At 38.6% G+C, this 14,859-nt stretch overlaps 1 protein-coding gene across 3 annotated transcripts in view; it reads right to left on the reverse strand.

Moving 5' to 3' along the window:
- The window catches only part of Slc9c1 (solute carrier family 9 member C1), an 80,119-nt gene that overhangs the window by 60,283 nt on the left and 4,977 nt on the right, over window positions 1-14,859 (reverse strand). For all 3 annotated transcript variants that reach the window (XM_059277784.1, XM_059277785.1, XM_059277786.1), the window contains 5 exons: window positions 14,602-14,702; window positions 14,065-14,193; window positions 13,033-13,198; window positions 9,535-9,660; window positions 3,239-3,400 (listed from right to left, as the gene is read on the reverse strand). In XM_059277784.1, coding sequence (XP_059133767.1) covers window positions 3,239-3,400; window positions 9,535-9,660; window positions 13,033-13,198; window positions 14,065-14,193; window positions 14,602-14,702 — 684 coding nt within the window. The remainder of the gene's footprint in view (window positions 1-3,238; window positions 3,401-9,534; window positions 9,661-13,032; window positions 13,199-14,064; window positions 14,194-14,601; window positions 14,703-14,859) is intronic.

A 14,859-nucleotide genomic window follows, 5' to 3' on the forward strand; every position in this document is an offset into this window, starting at 1 on the left:
ACAACAACAAAAGGATCAACTTCAGCAGTAGCATGATCTCTATTGGATGTGAAATGTCAAATAGTGTGACTATTTTATATATATATATATATATATATATATATATATATATATATATATATATATATATATAACAGAAGTTATCCTACTTGATTTCACCTAGAAAACATTACAAGTTATTACTGCTGTCCAAAGTTTGTTCCCTCCCCCTCAGATACACACCATATTGAATAGTAAAATATGTGATGCACATCTGTCTAGTACTTTGGCTTCATATCATCAGCAGTTCAAAAATCTCTTCATCTATCCCAGTGAGGCTAAGCATCCTTGGCAGACCTACTGTTTCAGATGAATTCTGGATAGGTGAATTGAAAATGACCTGGTGAATTTCATAAGGACCAACCCACTTCATAAACCTTCTATTTGGAAGAAAATAAAAGAGTTATGTTTTGTAGTAGAAGTCAGGAATTGGGGACAATAAAGCCATAATATGGATTTCCTATTGTGTAATTTTTTTATTGGTGCATTTAGTATAGAAAAATTGAAAAGTATAAAAAACTATTGATGGACTTTTGTAAAGTGGGTAATATACTTGTGAAAACCTCAATTATGTGGTATAGCTTACTTCTAAGGTTGTAAATATAATTGTAAAGAAATTTTTGGAAGCCAGGTATGGTGCTGCAAGTAATCCCAGCACTTGGAGGCAGAGGCTGAGGTAGAGAGGCAGAGACAGAGGCAGAGAGGCAGAGAGGCAGAGGGGCAGAGGGGCAGAGGGGCAGAGGGGCAGAGGGGCAGAGGGGCAGAGGGGCAGAGGGGCAGAGGGGCAGAGGCAGAGGCAATATCTATGAGTTTAAAACCAGCATGGTTTAAACAGCTCATTCCAGGACAGCCAGGTCTATGAGTGAGCCCCTGCTTCAAAACCAAAAATCCAAAACAAAACAATAAGATAAAGCAATAACCAAAATAAAGGAAGAAAAGGATTTTTTTAACTGGATTTCTCTTAGTCAGAATATTAAATTTGCCTGGAAAGAAATAATTTGGTAAGCTTTTGACTATGGGATGAGAACCAAGAAACAGCCACAATCATCCACATATACTTGCTGAATTTTTACATTGAAGACAAACAGCAAAAATGAAATAGGAAAGATGAGGATATGAGGAAACAGAGGGAGGGAGCCATTAGATCTGAAAGAATCACGAGCCACATAGTATGACTTTGTTGTGAGTTTCCCAGAAGTGCCTGTGTATTGAGGCAAAGACAGGGGATGTTGAGAGGAAATAAATGCTGGACATTTCAATAAGTCTTGAGATGTTTGAATTTGCAAAGAATTTCTGTAGAGTTGGGGATTTTAAATAACTGATCCAGAATCCTTTTTTTAGGAGTAGAGTGCTCAGTGAACCCCTGTATTCAATCATCAGTACCCACAGCCACAGACAAATAACTCTGCAGTGGGATTGCACAGCAATGCAAGTCTATGCTAGGCTCCCCCTTGATCTACCTAATTAATATGCATTAAAATTTCTATTCTTAAAGTTAAGAAACATTATGAACATACTACTCTTACTTAAGTTACACACACACACACACACACACACACACACACACACACACACACACTCGGCTCAGTTCTGGACCACTCTGTCTGTTTGATTTCCTTTGTATTCTTGTGTTTCAAGAGCTACATTTCAGCTGCTATAGATTTAATAAATGCTATGGTATTTGTCTGATAGGGAATGTTCTTTGCTTAAAGTACCTATTTTTACATGTTCATGGTTTTTCTTCGAGGCAGTCTTCTGCAGCATCCAGGCTGGCTTCAAGCTTACTATGTAGCTGAGAGCAACCTTGAACTCCTTATTCTCTTGCCTTTACCTTCCAAGTTCTGGGACTACATGTGTACACTACCATGCCCAGACCCACACTCATTTTCACAAATGCTATTGTAAAATACAAAATCCCAAGACTAAAAATGTGCTACTTATTTGATTCAGATTATGATTAAATTTTACTTTAATGGAATTAGTATTTTTTCCACAGTATTGAGTCTTCATACCTAGAGATGGACAATCTTAAGTTCTATGTTTTTAATTTTTTGTCTCAGAAATGGAAACAGAAACATCTCAGAAGCAAACACTTAAATTCACCATTTAAAATTTTTTATTTAACTATGCTGGCGTTTTGCCTGTATGCATGTGCACCATGTGCACACAGTGCCCGAGGAGGTCAGAAGAGGGGAGGGCTTCTGGAGTTATAGACAGTTGTGAACCACGGTGTGGTGCCATCTCTCCAGGACCTAATTTACCATGTTTGAATTACGAAAGCAGAAACTGGGCACAGGTGCTTTGAGAAGATCAAGTTCAGGACAAGTAATTATAACTTGTTAGGTGACAGCCAAGGCAGGAAAATATTACTGATGCCTGTTCTGAACTGATGATCGTGAGCACATTAAGGTAGATTACAATGAAGGAACTTTTGCATTATTTATATTTTCTGTCTCTTGTTTTCAGAAAATTCTGCTCTAGCACTTTCCTTCCTAAATGTCCACTGAGATGTCTTGTCTTGAATTTGAAAGTTTAGAAGTGTGTGTGTGTGTGTGTGTGTGTGTGTGTGTGTGTGTGTGTGTGTGTGTAACTCCTACTTCTGACTACACAAGCATTTCAGATGATATTAGAGGAGATTGTGTTTGTTGGAATGCATTTTTATAGGAACTTAACGGCATACATTTACACTAATACATATGGAATTCACATCACCTGATCATCCTTCATTGTTTTAGTTCATTAACTTGATTCTATAACTTTTAGTATCATACTTGACTCAATACGACTGACTGATTAGTTGGGGATTCTTAAAATTGTGCCTTTTTCTTCTCTGACACGAGAGTAATCTGATTATTCTAGAATTTCTAATCTGTCAATGTAAAATAATCAAAATGTACAGAGATGGAGGACCTAGTGTCTCTGTAGAGGATCTGCAGTCTGTAAGTAAAATTCTTTATATATCTTGTAAGACAAGCATGTAACTTATTTTTTACTCATAACTTTTGTACAGTTGGTTATGAAATTCTTTCTTTAGGAAAGGCATAATAAACTATTCCCACTGTGGTTTTTGCCAAATTCCTCTTCATTTTATGTTTATTTTCCATATCTGGGTACATTGTTCTCTGTGCACAAGTATTCACATTTTTTACATCGAATCCTTCTATGTAATTTAATGTGAGGTGTGGAGCCTCCCACTTACAAAAGTAAAAGATGAAGTAGAGACCCGAAAAGATGAGAGTGATGTGACTGACATCATCACCAAAAATGGTAGACATCGATAGCTGGATCAGCTTTGTGTTTAGGATTCCAAACAAGAAGCTTTCAATAAGATACCCCCAAGCTGTAGATATGATGCTATGGGCTACAGGAAAAGAAAGAAATGGAAAACTGTTAATAGAAATCAACTGTTCTTTCTGTCATTATTAAAATTAGCTCATTGTTGTAATGAACAGTGGAGTACAGATACCCCTTCAAGACACCGAGTTTACTGGACTATATGTTAGTTTGTTTGTAGTTTCTTAAGGGCCCTTCGTACCATTTTCCTATGGCTGAATTAATTTATGCTGACGGTGCATAGAGTGGGCTCACCAACGTCTGTTAAGTCTTCATTTTTAATGAAAATGTTTTTCCAAATACATAAATACAGCCTACTCAGTCTGCATAAGGCTACTTGTATGAAGGGAAGGAGGAAGTGATGTAATTATATTGTAATCTCAAAAATAAAAGAAATAATTTTTAATAATATTATTTTATTTGTGGAAGTGTGTTTTGGCTACATACATGTCTGTGCATCATGTGTGTGTCTGGTGCCTAAGAAGGCCAAAGAAGTTGGATCTCCTTGAACTAGAGTTACAAATGGTTGTAAGCCAACATGTGGGTGATGGAAACCAAACTTAGGTCCTCTGGAAGAACATGCAGTGTGCTTAACCATTGAGCCATCTCTCCAGCCCCAAGTCCTGTGTTTTCTTTGTTTTCACAAATGTCATTTCAAACAGTTTGAGGTGATATATTATTTTGTGTTTTGTTTGTATTTCCACAAAAGTTGCTGATATTAATGGCTGAGTGTTTTTATGTGCTTTTGTATATTTGTATGTCTTCCTTTGAGAAATATCTGTTCAGCTCTATCTTAGTTACTGTTCTATTGCTGTGAAGAGATACCATGACCAAGGCAACATACACAAAAAAAGCATTTGATTGAGGGCTGCTTATAGTTCCAGAGGGTTAGTCCAGAGCCACCATGGAGGGGAGGCTGGTGGCAGGCAGGCATGGTGCTGGAGCAGCAGCTAAGTGCTTACATACATTAAACTCTCCAGGCAGCAGGCAGAGAGAGGGAGAATGATTCTGGTGTGGACTTCTGAAACCTCCAAACCTACTCCCAGTGACACACCTCCTTCAACAAGGCCACGCCTCCCAATCCTTCCTAAACAGTCCACTGACTAGGGACTCAGCGTTCAAATATATGAGCCTATGGGGGCCACGTTCATTCAAACTACCACAAACTCCCTTGTGATTTTAAGTTTATTATCATCACCATCTTTACCATTATCATTATCATGACTGTGTATGTGCATGTAAACATGCTGCAGCACTCCTATGGAGGTCAGAGGGCAGTTTTTCAGTGTCAGTTTCTCTCCTTCCACCTTTGTGTGGTTTCTGGGGATGAAATTCTGGTCACTAGACTTATGTGTCAAGTTCCTTTACTCACTAAGCCTTCTCACCAGCCCTGACCACTTAAAATTGCAAACATATCTTTCCAAGATATGGAAAAAAACCTTAAGGTCCAGCAGTAGGTGGATGGGCAAGGAACATTTGGATCCCAGGTGGTGGTGGTGGAGGCGGTGGCACACACCTTTAATCCCAGCACTTAGGAGGCAGAGGCAGGCAGATCTCTATGAGTTTGAGACCAGCCTGGTCTACAAAGTGAGTTCCAGGATAGCCAGGGCTGTTCTCTAAACCATGTCTCGAAAAACAAAACAAAACAAAACAAAACAAAAACAAAGTAAAAAAATCAAAATAATTTGGTATATATCTACATGGGAATAATATTTAGTCTTTAAAAAGAAAGAAATCCTGTCATTCATATCATATGAATTCACCTAAAAGATATTATGAGTGAAAAAAGCCAGGCACAGAAACACAGATAGGCAAATATCAAAATACCACATGATCACACACAGATACACACACACACACACACACACACACACACACACACACACCATGCATACTTACATACATACAAACATACAGTGTACATATATACACAGACACATTCAGAATCTAATAAAATTGAACTCACAAAAGTAGAGAAAAGGATAATGGCTGCTGAGGGCTGGGGTTGGTGTAGAGAGGAGAGAATGGTCTATTTTTGGTCAGAGAGATCAAAATTTCAGATAGGAGAAAGTTTGAAGATTTATTACTTAAAATTTAACTACAGTTTTCTTTGTAAAAGTTAACTATAGCTTTTTAACACCCATGTTCAGTAAGATAAAAACTATATATATATATAACTTTGATATATATATATATATATATATATATATATATATATATCAAAGTAATTAAAAAGTGTAACTGAAGTTTTTCTGGTCCCTCCTATCTCCCATGGTCCTGCGGTCCCAAGTAAACACACAGAGGCTTGTATTAATTAAAACTGCTTGGCCGTTAGCTCAGGCTTAGTACTAACTAGCTCTTATACTTAAACTCAGCCCGTTTCTGTTAATCTGTATGTTGCCACATTTTCTGTGGCTTTAACTGTGTGCATTACATGCTGCTCCCTTGACGGTGGCTGGCATCTCCTGACTCAGCCTTCCTCTTCCCAGAATTCTCCTTGTCTGCTTATCCCACCTATACTTCTTACCTGGCTACTGGCCAATCAGCATTCTATTTATCAACCAGTCAGAACAACATAGATTCACATCATACAGAATATCCCACAGCAAAAAAGAGTAAATTTTGCAGGGTGGTGGTGGTGCATGCCTTTAATCCCAGGACTGGGGAGGTAGAGACAGATGGAGCTCTGTTAGTTCTGAGTTTGAGGCAAGCGTGGCCTATAAAATGAGTTCCAGGACAGTCAAGGCAACACAGAGAAACCCTGTCTTGAAAAAACAAAAACTCAAATAAAAAAAAAAGTGTAAATTGCAAATGTCTCACCATAAAAATCACAAGTAAGCAAGCTGATAGATCTGTCAAGTGACTTGGTTGCATCTTTCTGATCACCCTACATCAAACATTCACATCAGAACATCACATTTTTCCAACAAACTCATGCCAGGATGACAGATCAAGTAAAAATGATATTACTTGAAAATTGGTCATTACATCTGGGTTGTACACACAGTATTTTCTTATTTCCAAATGGAAGAATTTCTAAATACTAAAAGTCAGGGCCAGGGAGATGATTCAGTGGGTAAAAATGCTTGCCACCAAGGCTCATAACCTGAGTTCCATCCCTGAAGCCTACATGGTGGAAGAGAACCGACTGACAACTTCTACTCTGACTTTCGCTTACATGTGGTCACACACACACACACTCACACAATAATACATATCCAAGTCTGCATGCAGTGACACACATGTAAGTTAATGTAAACATTAAAGGTCACATTTGGTCACTTGGAAAGCTTCTTTGGTCAGATGATACAATCTTGGAGATACAGGAATGATCGAGGACCAAGAAGTCCCAGACTCATGGAATGGTTATTCTAGATCTGATGAAATACGCCTAGGAAAGAGGAAAAAATAACACTTCTGAGCCTGCTATGGTTTACATCTCAAATGTCTCACGTGGGTGTATGTTTTAAACTTTGTTTCCCAGTCTGTGGCACTGTTTTGGGAGCCGTAGGGCCTTTTGGAGGTGGGGGTCTGGCTGGCTGAATCAGCCACTAGAGGTAAACCATGGCTCCTGTCTTTTTCTCTGCATCTTTCTTCACACTTGCAGCAAGCTCCTGACACTGCATACTGTATCAGTCCGCCATGTTTTCCCATGTGTCGGACTGCAAGCTTCTGAAACCACAAGTCGGAATCACTGTTTCCTCACACACATTGTTCCTGTATCGGCATTTAGGCAGAGTAACACTGAAGTAACTAATACAGGGTCTTTGCTTGGAGTTTGTTGGCCTGTCAAACAAACTGACTAATTGTTTATTGTGGGACCATCTATTTGTTTTCTCTTCCTGAAAGTAATTCTCTACTAGACGTTTCTACACATAATTTTTGTATCACATATGCCCATGTGGGACACTTGAGATCTAAATCATAACAGGCTAATAAGAAATATATCTGATTTCTTCCTAAGTTCTAAAGACAGTTTCTCTTCCATTTTGTTTATTGTTGTTGAAATTTTTTGCTTATCCATTTGTTCATTTGTATTGAGACAGTCTCGTATAGCTCAAACTTGTACTGAATTTAATACATAGTGAAGGTTTCTAACTCCTGATCCTCCTGCCCTTATCTCCCACATGCTGGCTCAATTGGGCAGTGAATCCTGAGATGGTGGCCTGAAGTAGCCGAAGGAGGGAGAAAGGGTTCCTTTATGAATCCTCGTCTACAAAATATCCATTGGCAGGTAGGGCATCATCAAGACTGCCAAGGTGGTTCAGATTCCTTCCCACCTGGACTCATTTCCATAGCTAAGAGGAGAGTATGAATCTTAGATCTGCCCAGTAGAAGGAGGAGCATCTCTGGGGATTGTCAGGGTATGGCAGGAGGATTCTGTGAATGGCCCTGAATGCTCATAAGTTCTAAACGTGCAGCTGGCTGTGGCTGAGTCCAGCACCACCCACCACTGGAAAAGAAGATGAAAGTTTGTGAAGTATGAAGGAATCAGGTATTAGAAGCACCCTGTTTGACAGTGGCTTTCTCTTTTAAAACAGGAGAACAGATTTGAGCAAGCAACATGTTTGCTGACTAGATGTATTAAGCCAAGAAAAACCTCAAAGTGAATTTCTTGGAAAGTTATCCTTCTGAAAGATTAAAAACGACCCCAGTGAGAATTTGTTCCATTGTTTTATCAAAACTACTTGGCAAGCCCTATGAATGGGATGGGGCTTTGTCCATTGTGGTTCATGGTTGAATTCTGAGGTACTAGAAGAGGACCTATCATAGAGTAGACACCAGTAAATGATAGTTGGACTGATGAATGAATGGACTGTGGCCTCAGTGCCTTCTTCAACTCATTCTCCCTTTGACCCCTTGACAGTGAGTGTCAGCAAGATCCTCTTAATTAGACTGTAGACACAATTTCTCATGAAGTATTCTCTCAAATCCTCTGGTAAATATGTCATGTTCTGACCGGGACTGTGTGCATGGAAAGATCACGTGGGATTTTTCTTCATTTCTAAGATGGGGGATAGTAGAAGGATCATATTTCAGCAGAATGTAATTAGAAATCATATAAGCCCTCTGTTCATATGCACACCTCCTAATTCTTCCTTAAACAGTCCACCAACAGGGGAATTAAACATTCAGATATCTGGGCCATCCTCATTCAAGCCACCACATCGTAGACTAGGACAATGCCCCCGAGGGCCTCAGAACCCAGTGAGTAGCATAGTGTGTGCTGATGTCTTGAGAAGATCACTTTTGTTGCTTTCCCATATCTACAAATGCCGAAACAACAAAAGGCAACAAACTTCTTAAGTATTGTTATGAAAATATTTTTAGTCGTGGAAATCTTCAAGGAGTCCTATGGAACTCCTTTTTCCACTACCCACTGATTCAGAGACTACACCTTGAGAACAATATTCTAGAGTAAGATGCAAGATTTTGAAATGATCACTAAGAAGCTGTGGGGTGTTGGAAACATTAGATTTCTTGTCTTGGGGGTTAATTACACAGCTGCGCCACTACAATCATGCATTATAATGCATATTTGTTATTTATTCTATACACACATATGCATATGGTACAGTTGGGGGAAAGATGCACTTGTGATTCAGGATGATGTGGAAAAGCCATGTTGGAGAGCTGATGAGCACACTGCAGTCACTGCTTCTGAGCTCTGATCCCTGGTCAGCAGATGAATGAGTAGCTCACTCTTTCTCCTGTAGTGAAACTCTTAGGAGATCGTGCCAAGGCAGAGGGAGAAGGAGATGCCTTCTCTTCTTAGATGCACTACTAGCTTATCTAAGATGGCGTGTGTGTGTGTGTGTGTGTGTGTGTGTGTGTGTGTGTGTGTGTGTGTGTGTGTTTGCGGGGTGCTACACAGTAGATAACAAAATGATGGCAGCAGTAATAACAAAATGCCATCACATTGTTGGTCAGATCAGGCCTCCAGAAAACTGCTCTTACAAACAGCTTCATGGGAAGTTACACCCCAACCCACAGCAGAGTCACAACAATGGTGAAGAAAGAACATGCTAAATAAAGGTCAAGTCACCAAGCCAAGCCAATACTGACACTTTTATAAGCATAATTTATAGTAAGATACAGCATTCATGACCACTTTCAGAAAATAACAATTCATATTTTAAGAAGTTAAAAACATGTCCTTACCTAGGGTACGGTTCACGTATTTTGACTTGAAGTTGATATTCACAACACCACTATATATAATTAAGGATATAACTGAAGTCATTAGACTCTCTCCATTAATTAAATTTGTGAGGCTTCTAGAAAGACCTACATATTTCAAAGAAGAGAAAAACCTTATCAATATTTAAGAATATGATTACATTAGCATGCAGAAGGATATTCTTTGCTATGGATTTGTATTACCTAGACTATTGTCATGTTGAAAAATAAATAAATTTAGTTGTTTACCAGCTCCAAGTCTCTATCATCATGATCAAAAACTAAATTAACTACAGTCAATTATGTTTATGTAGATCAGATAATTAACTTGAGAACCTGTTATTTCTTTCAAAGCACTGGTAATATCATGAAATGTATCAATGTAAATAATTGAATGACTTGACTTACATAGGTGAATTCCTTATAATTCATACCTATTTAAGGTGAGACAAACGTGAAGGAAGAGGATAAAGTCAAGTCATAGGCCAAGGCCTGATAACCCAGAAGTGGAATAAAACATTAAGATATTTGTCTAGATAAAATTAAAAACTGGCTGACTTTTCTGCGTATTCTTTACAACAACGTAAGAATTTGAGTTCCGTGGACAGAGAACATTCTGATATGACCTACTTCCATCCTAATTTTCTTCTATTTGTCATGGGATTCTAAGCTTAAGTGTCTACCAGTTATACATTTCCTTTGCCATTAAATAGGACAGTACTGGTAAGATTGTAAGTCCAAGCATCTTTAGTGACTTGGGAGCCATATGTTAATACAGGAACATTCCCTATAGGAAACTTCTTGTTCTATGACTGCGGTCACATTCTACCTATGGTCAGTTTGCTAATAGAAAAAAGCCTGAGCACCGTGTTCCTCTGATAACTTCATGGTGTTAATGTTCCAGTTCCTTGCCTCCTGGTAGCCATGCCTATGACTTTAACACAGTGTTTTCAACCTCCCCAATGCTGAGATCCTTTAATACAGTTCTTCATGCGGTGGTGACTCCCAACCATAAATTTATTTTTGCTGCTACTCTATACCTGTAATTTTCCTACTGCTATGAATCGTAATGCAAGCAACTGTTTTCTGATGGTCTTAGGTGAACCCTGTGAAAGAGTCATTTGACCCTCAAAGGGATCGAGAACCACAGGTTGAAAACTACTGTTCTAACACTATAGAAAAAGATTCCATTTATGTGGTTGTCAGGATGGTGGAAACAGAGACTTCTGCCACCTTTCTCTTGCACACCAGTAACCATCATGGCAGTGTCCCTTCCCAGTGATACTACAGAAAAGTGAGAGGTATATGGAGGGAAGGTGGATCACATGGTCCTCAGATGCTCATCTGCCTTCTGATTGTAGATTAGTGAGTGGACTAGCCAAGATCAATGAGTCTGTTTATAGTCTTAAAACTGCCACACCCATGAGAAATAATAAACAGCTGTTGCTTTAAGCCACCACATTTGGAGTGTTTATTAGTCAGCAAAACATACTATTGTATAATTATTGCAGTTTATAAAATACAACCATCTCAGCAGTGACTGTTGTTAAATGAGTAACAAATTTGAAGTCAAGGAAGGAAAAAAGTTCAAGATAATGCATATCTATTCATGCCCTCTATGGACAAGCGCTCTCTGTCCTAAGGAGATTTTCTTGTGAATAATGTACAATTACATGTGACTTACAGAAGCACATAAACAAAAGAACACATTTATAGAGTTTTAAGATATTTGGAGGATAGAGACAGAGTACACTCGGTAAACAGCTTGTGTGCAAGCATGGGGATCTGAGATGGATCCCATGAACCCACGTGAACTATCTGGCCATGGGGTATGCACCTGTGATCCCAGCACTGGGAAGGTGGAGGGAGACAGCCAGTTCCCTGGCTACCTGAGCAGCCAGCCAAGCCTAACCAATGAGCTCAGGGTTAATGAAAGACCCCATCTCAAATGAGGTGAGTGACAACCAGGAGCATGACTTCTGAGGTTCTTCTCAGGCCTCCATGGGCACATGCCCAGATGTGCCTCAACTGCACATACACATGTACTCACACGCACAAAATCTTGTTTTTCAAGACCAAGCAAAAATGCTACTAAGGGAAAACCACCTTTTACAAATGTTTTGAAAGACACGAAGTTAGAAGAACAACAAAATTCCAAGAGTAAATTGGCAAGATGCCCAGTATTTATGAGATTAGTCTTCCTAGATACAACCAGTTGGATTACTGTAATTTTTAAAAGACAAAGAAACATTCAGTGGAATACTAGATTATAAAATTTTGAGATTAAAACAGGTGCAGCATTGGCTTCTCAGTGTCATAAAAATCTAAGTCTTTTGAGTAGAAAAATGCTGAATTGATGAAATCCCCCAAAGGTAGGGATCTGGGGAGAGAGTGTGGAGAAGATGAGAACCCATGATTTATGATGGATTCTGGCATACTTTAATGCTTAATGTGAATCTCTTTATGATGCTCAGGCTGGCCTTGAACTCATGCTCCCTCTGCTTCAGTTTCCTATGTTCAGGTGTATACCACTGAGCTAAAAATATTCTTCTTTTAAAGTCTCACTTGAGGTCTAGTACAATGGCAGAACAGTTGCCCAATGTGTTGAAAACCCAAGATTCCATTCTCAGTATCACAAAACAAATGCACACAATTAAATAAACACAGTATCCCTCTACCATCTTAATCTCCTTGTTTGGAAGACTCAGCTTTCCTGTATTCACATATTTACACTTGATATGTTTCCTGTATTCTATTTCTATTTGCTGAGAGCAACCCTGTTCAATTTATCTGGCCATAGAATAGAAATGAAAATGACAAGAGCATATGTGCATGGGGATATCCATGATTAATGCATATTCTATCTAAAATGAAATTTCTAGTGCCTATCATGTAAGAGTGAATAAAAAGGGAAACTGGACCATTTTTCCTGTAGAAGATTCTGGATTATTTTGCTTTTCTGAATAATTTAACTCAGTATTTTACTTCTAAATATAGATTTGTCCATACTAAAATAGTATATGCCACAATAATTCTACTACTGGTAATTTTATAGTTTTCCCCTCTTCTGGTCTTTGATTAATGGTGACAGTGACACCAACACATTTTAAAATGGCATTATCCTAAAGACTGTTGTCAAAGGACAAGGGTTATTGAGCAAAAGGAAGTTGTACAGTGTACACACAGTAATGCAATGGCCCAAATTGTTCTATCAGTGCAAGGTAACTGCTTGTACTACCCTAGTCCATGATGGGAAACCGCTCCTTTTAGATGCAACATGAGCTCCTCACTAGCCTTTCCTTCTGCCCTAAGCATGACTTGCAGAATATGCGCCAGTCCTCCATATCCCCCAGTGCCTCACCTCACCCCTGCATGTGGTGAAAATCCATCTTTAACAAAGAATCTTAATATGAAGATGAGTTAGTTACAAAATATATCCTCAGTGTAGGAAAAGGAAAAAGAAGAGGAAGGGTTACCTACCAAGGTCTCTGATGGAGGCTGAAGTCAGCATAGGATCTGAACTTATAAGAACAGCTGAAAATAGTAACCAGGGGACCGTCTTCAAAGACAATTTATTCACAGATTGCAGATACCAAAGTATTAAGGTATAATTAATCACAAATCCAGGAATTGTGATTAAGACTATCTGCAAAGACATTTGATGGTAAAAAGGTCAGATTGCTCTTGCATTCTGTTTTGAAAAGCAGAAGATCAGGCAGAACTGGCTATCAGTGTGGCCCTCAGGCTCACTTTGCTGGAGCAACCCCCCCAACCCCCACCTCAACGGAGATATAGAAAATGGCTGAGTAGAGCTCCTCTGGGTCAACCTAAACCACGTTGACAATAAGTTCTCTGCTGCTACCTCTCCCCCATCCTCCATGCTTCCTGCTCTTTTGTCTGAAATCCATGTGCCTGGTTTCGATTTAAAATGCATTGCTTCCGATGGTGTTTAGGCAAGACTGTTAACAGAACTATTTTCATAGCTTTGGACGATGTGTGTGCACAGCGTGTAGTCAGGTGTGTTTTATCGCAATGTGTTTCCTTGATACAGACAGCCCTAGCCTCCTGGTCTAAGAAGCCAGTGAGATTTGGGTTACAGCTGCTTTTGGGTCACCCTCTGAACTTTCACTATTTCTGAAGTTGTAGTGTTAGATGGCAAGGATTTAAAACCGGACATTTCTCATCAAATTCTTTCTTCCTTGAGATCATACACTTCACAGTTATACTTTTACAGATTCCCAGAGCTAAAATGATGATTGATATGAAGTTCTGTCAGTAAAATAGTCAGAATTGTTTCCTTTTCTCCATGGTTTTATCCTGAGCTTCCAATATTCTAGATTATTACCAATATGTGGGTTTTTTTTTTTAACTAGATACAAAGCTGAATTTACCACTTTGATATCCTACACTTTCCCCATCATCTTTATTTTCTATTTTGGAACAATTTTTTTTTTATAATCTGAAAAAATTAACATGATTCATGAACAGACAGTAAAAGAGCAAAATTATTACCTGCCACAGTAACTTCTGGAGCATGTATATATCCATGTCAAATGCAACATTAAAGATAATTATTGGTGTAAATATACCAAAAAACATGTCTGGATCCATCCACTGTATGGCATCTGCATATAATTGGATCTAGTAATAGAAAACTGATTATTCACATATATCCATGCTTAATTAGCAATAGAACACATGCCAGAGGCAGTTCCCTCGCAACAGAGAAAGTTTTAGAAAGATACAATATGGTATGGGAGCTAAAGTCTTACTCTGTTGAGTGTTCAGAACTTTCCATCTGATTGACAAAAGGAAACATCTAACAGGAAAGTTGGTACACATCCCTAAGCCTGTTACAGGTACACAAGAGAGAGCATATTTCAAGTACTGTGGGCTCTGTTTTTTCAGAGTTGTTATTTTTCTACACTTATAAGCATCCTTCGCTTGTTTGAGTGGGGAAGAGATGAGTCCTTTTTCAAAAGTTCTTTAGCCTTCTTTGAATTTATGCAATTCTTAGATATGATGCTGATATTCATTTATTATACATACCTGAGTAGACCTAAAGCTCAGCATTTCAAAGCAACATCCAATTAAAAATAGTATCACAGGAAGAGGAATTGGGAAGTCTTTCAGATACATGTTCAAAAATGCTGCAAAAAGTATACTTGTTAGGCAATGTAATATCATATTCACAGACTTGCTATTATGTGTTATATGACTTAATACCAGGGCAGCAGAATGATATCTACTCCTAATTTACTACTGATTGAGACCCTCTCTCATGCTTAAAGATATAAAATCCATATG

This window comes from Peromyscus eremicus, chromosome 12, assembly GCF_949786415.1.
Source record: "Peromyscus eremicus chromosome 12, PerEre_H2_v1, whole genome shotgun sequence".
In the NCBI taxonomy this organism is placed as follows: Eukaryota; Metazoa; Chordata; class Mammalia; order Rodentia; family Cricetidae; genus Peromyscus; species Peromyscus eremicus.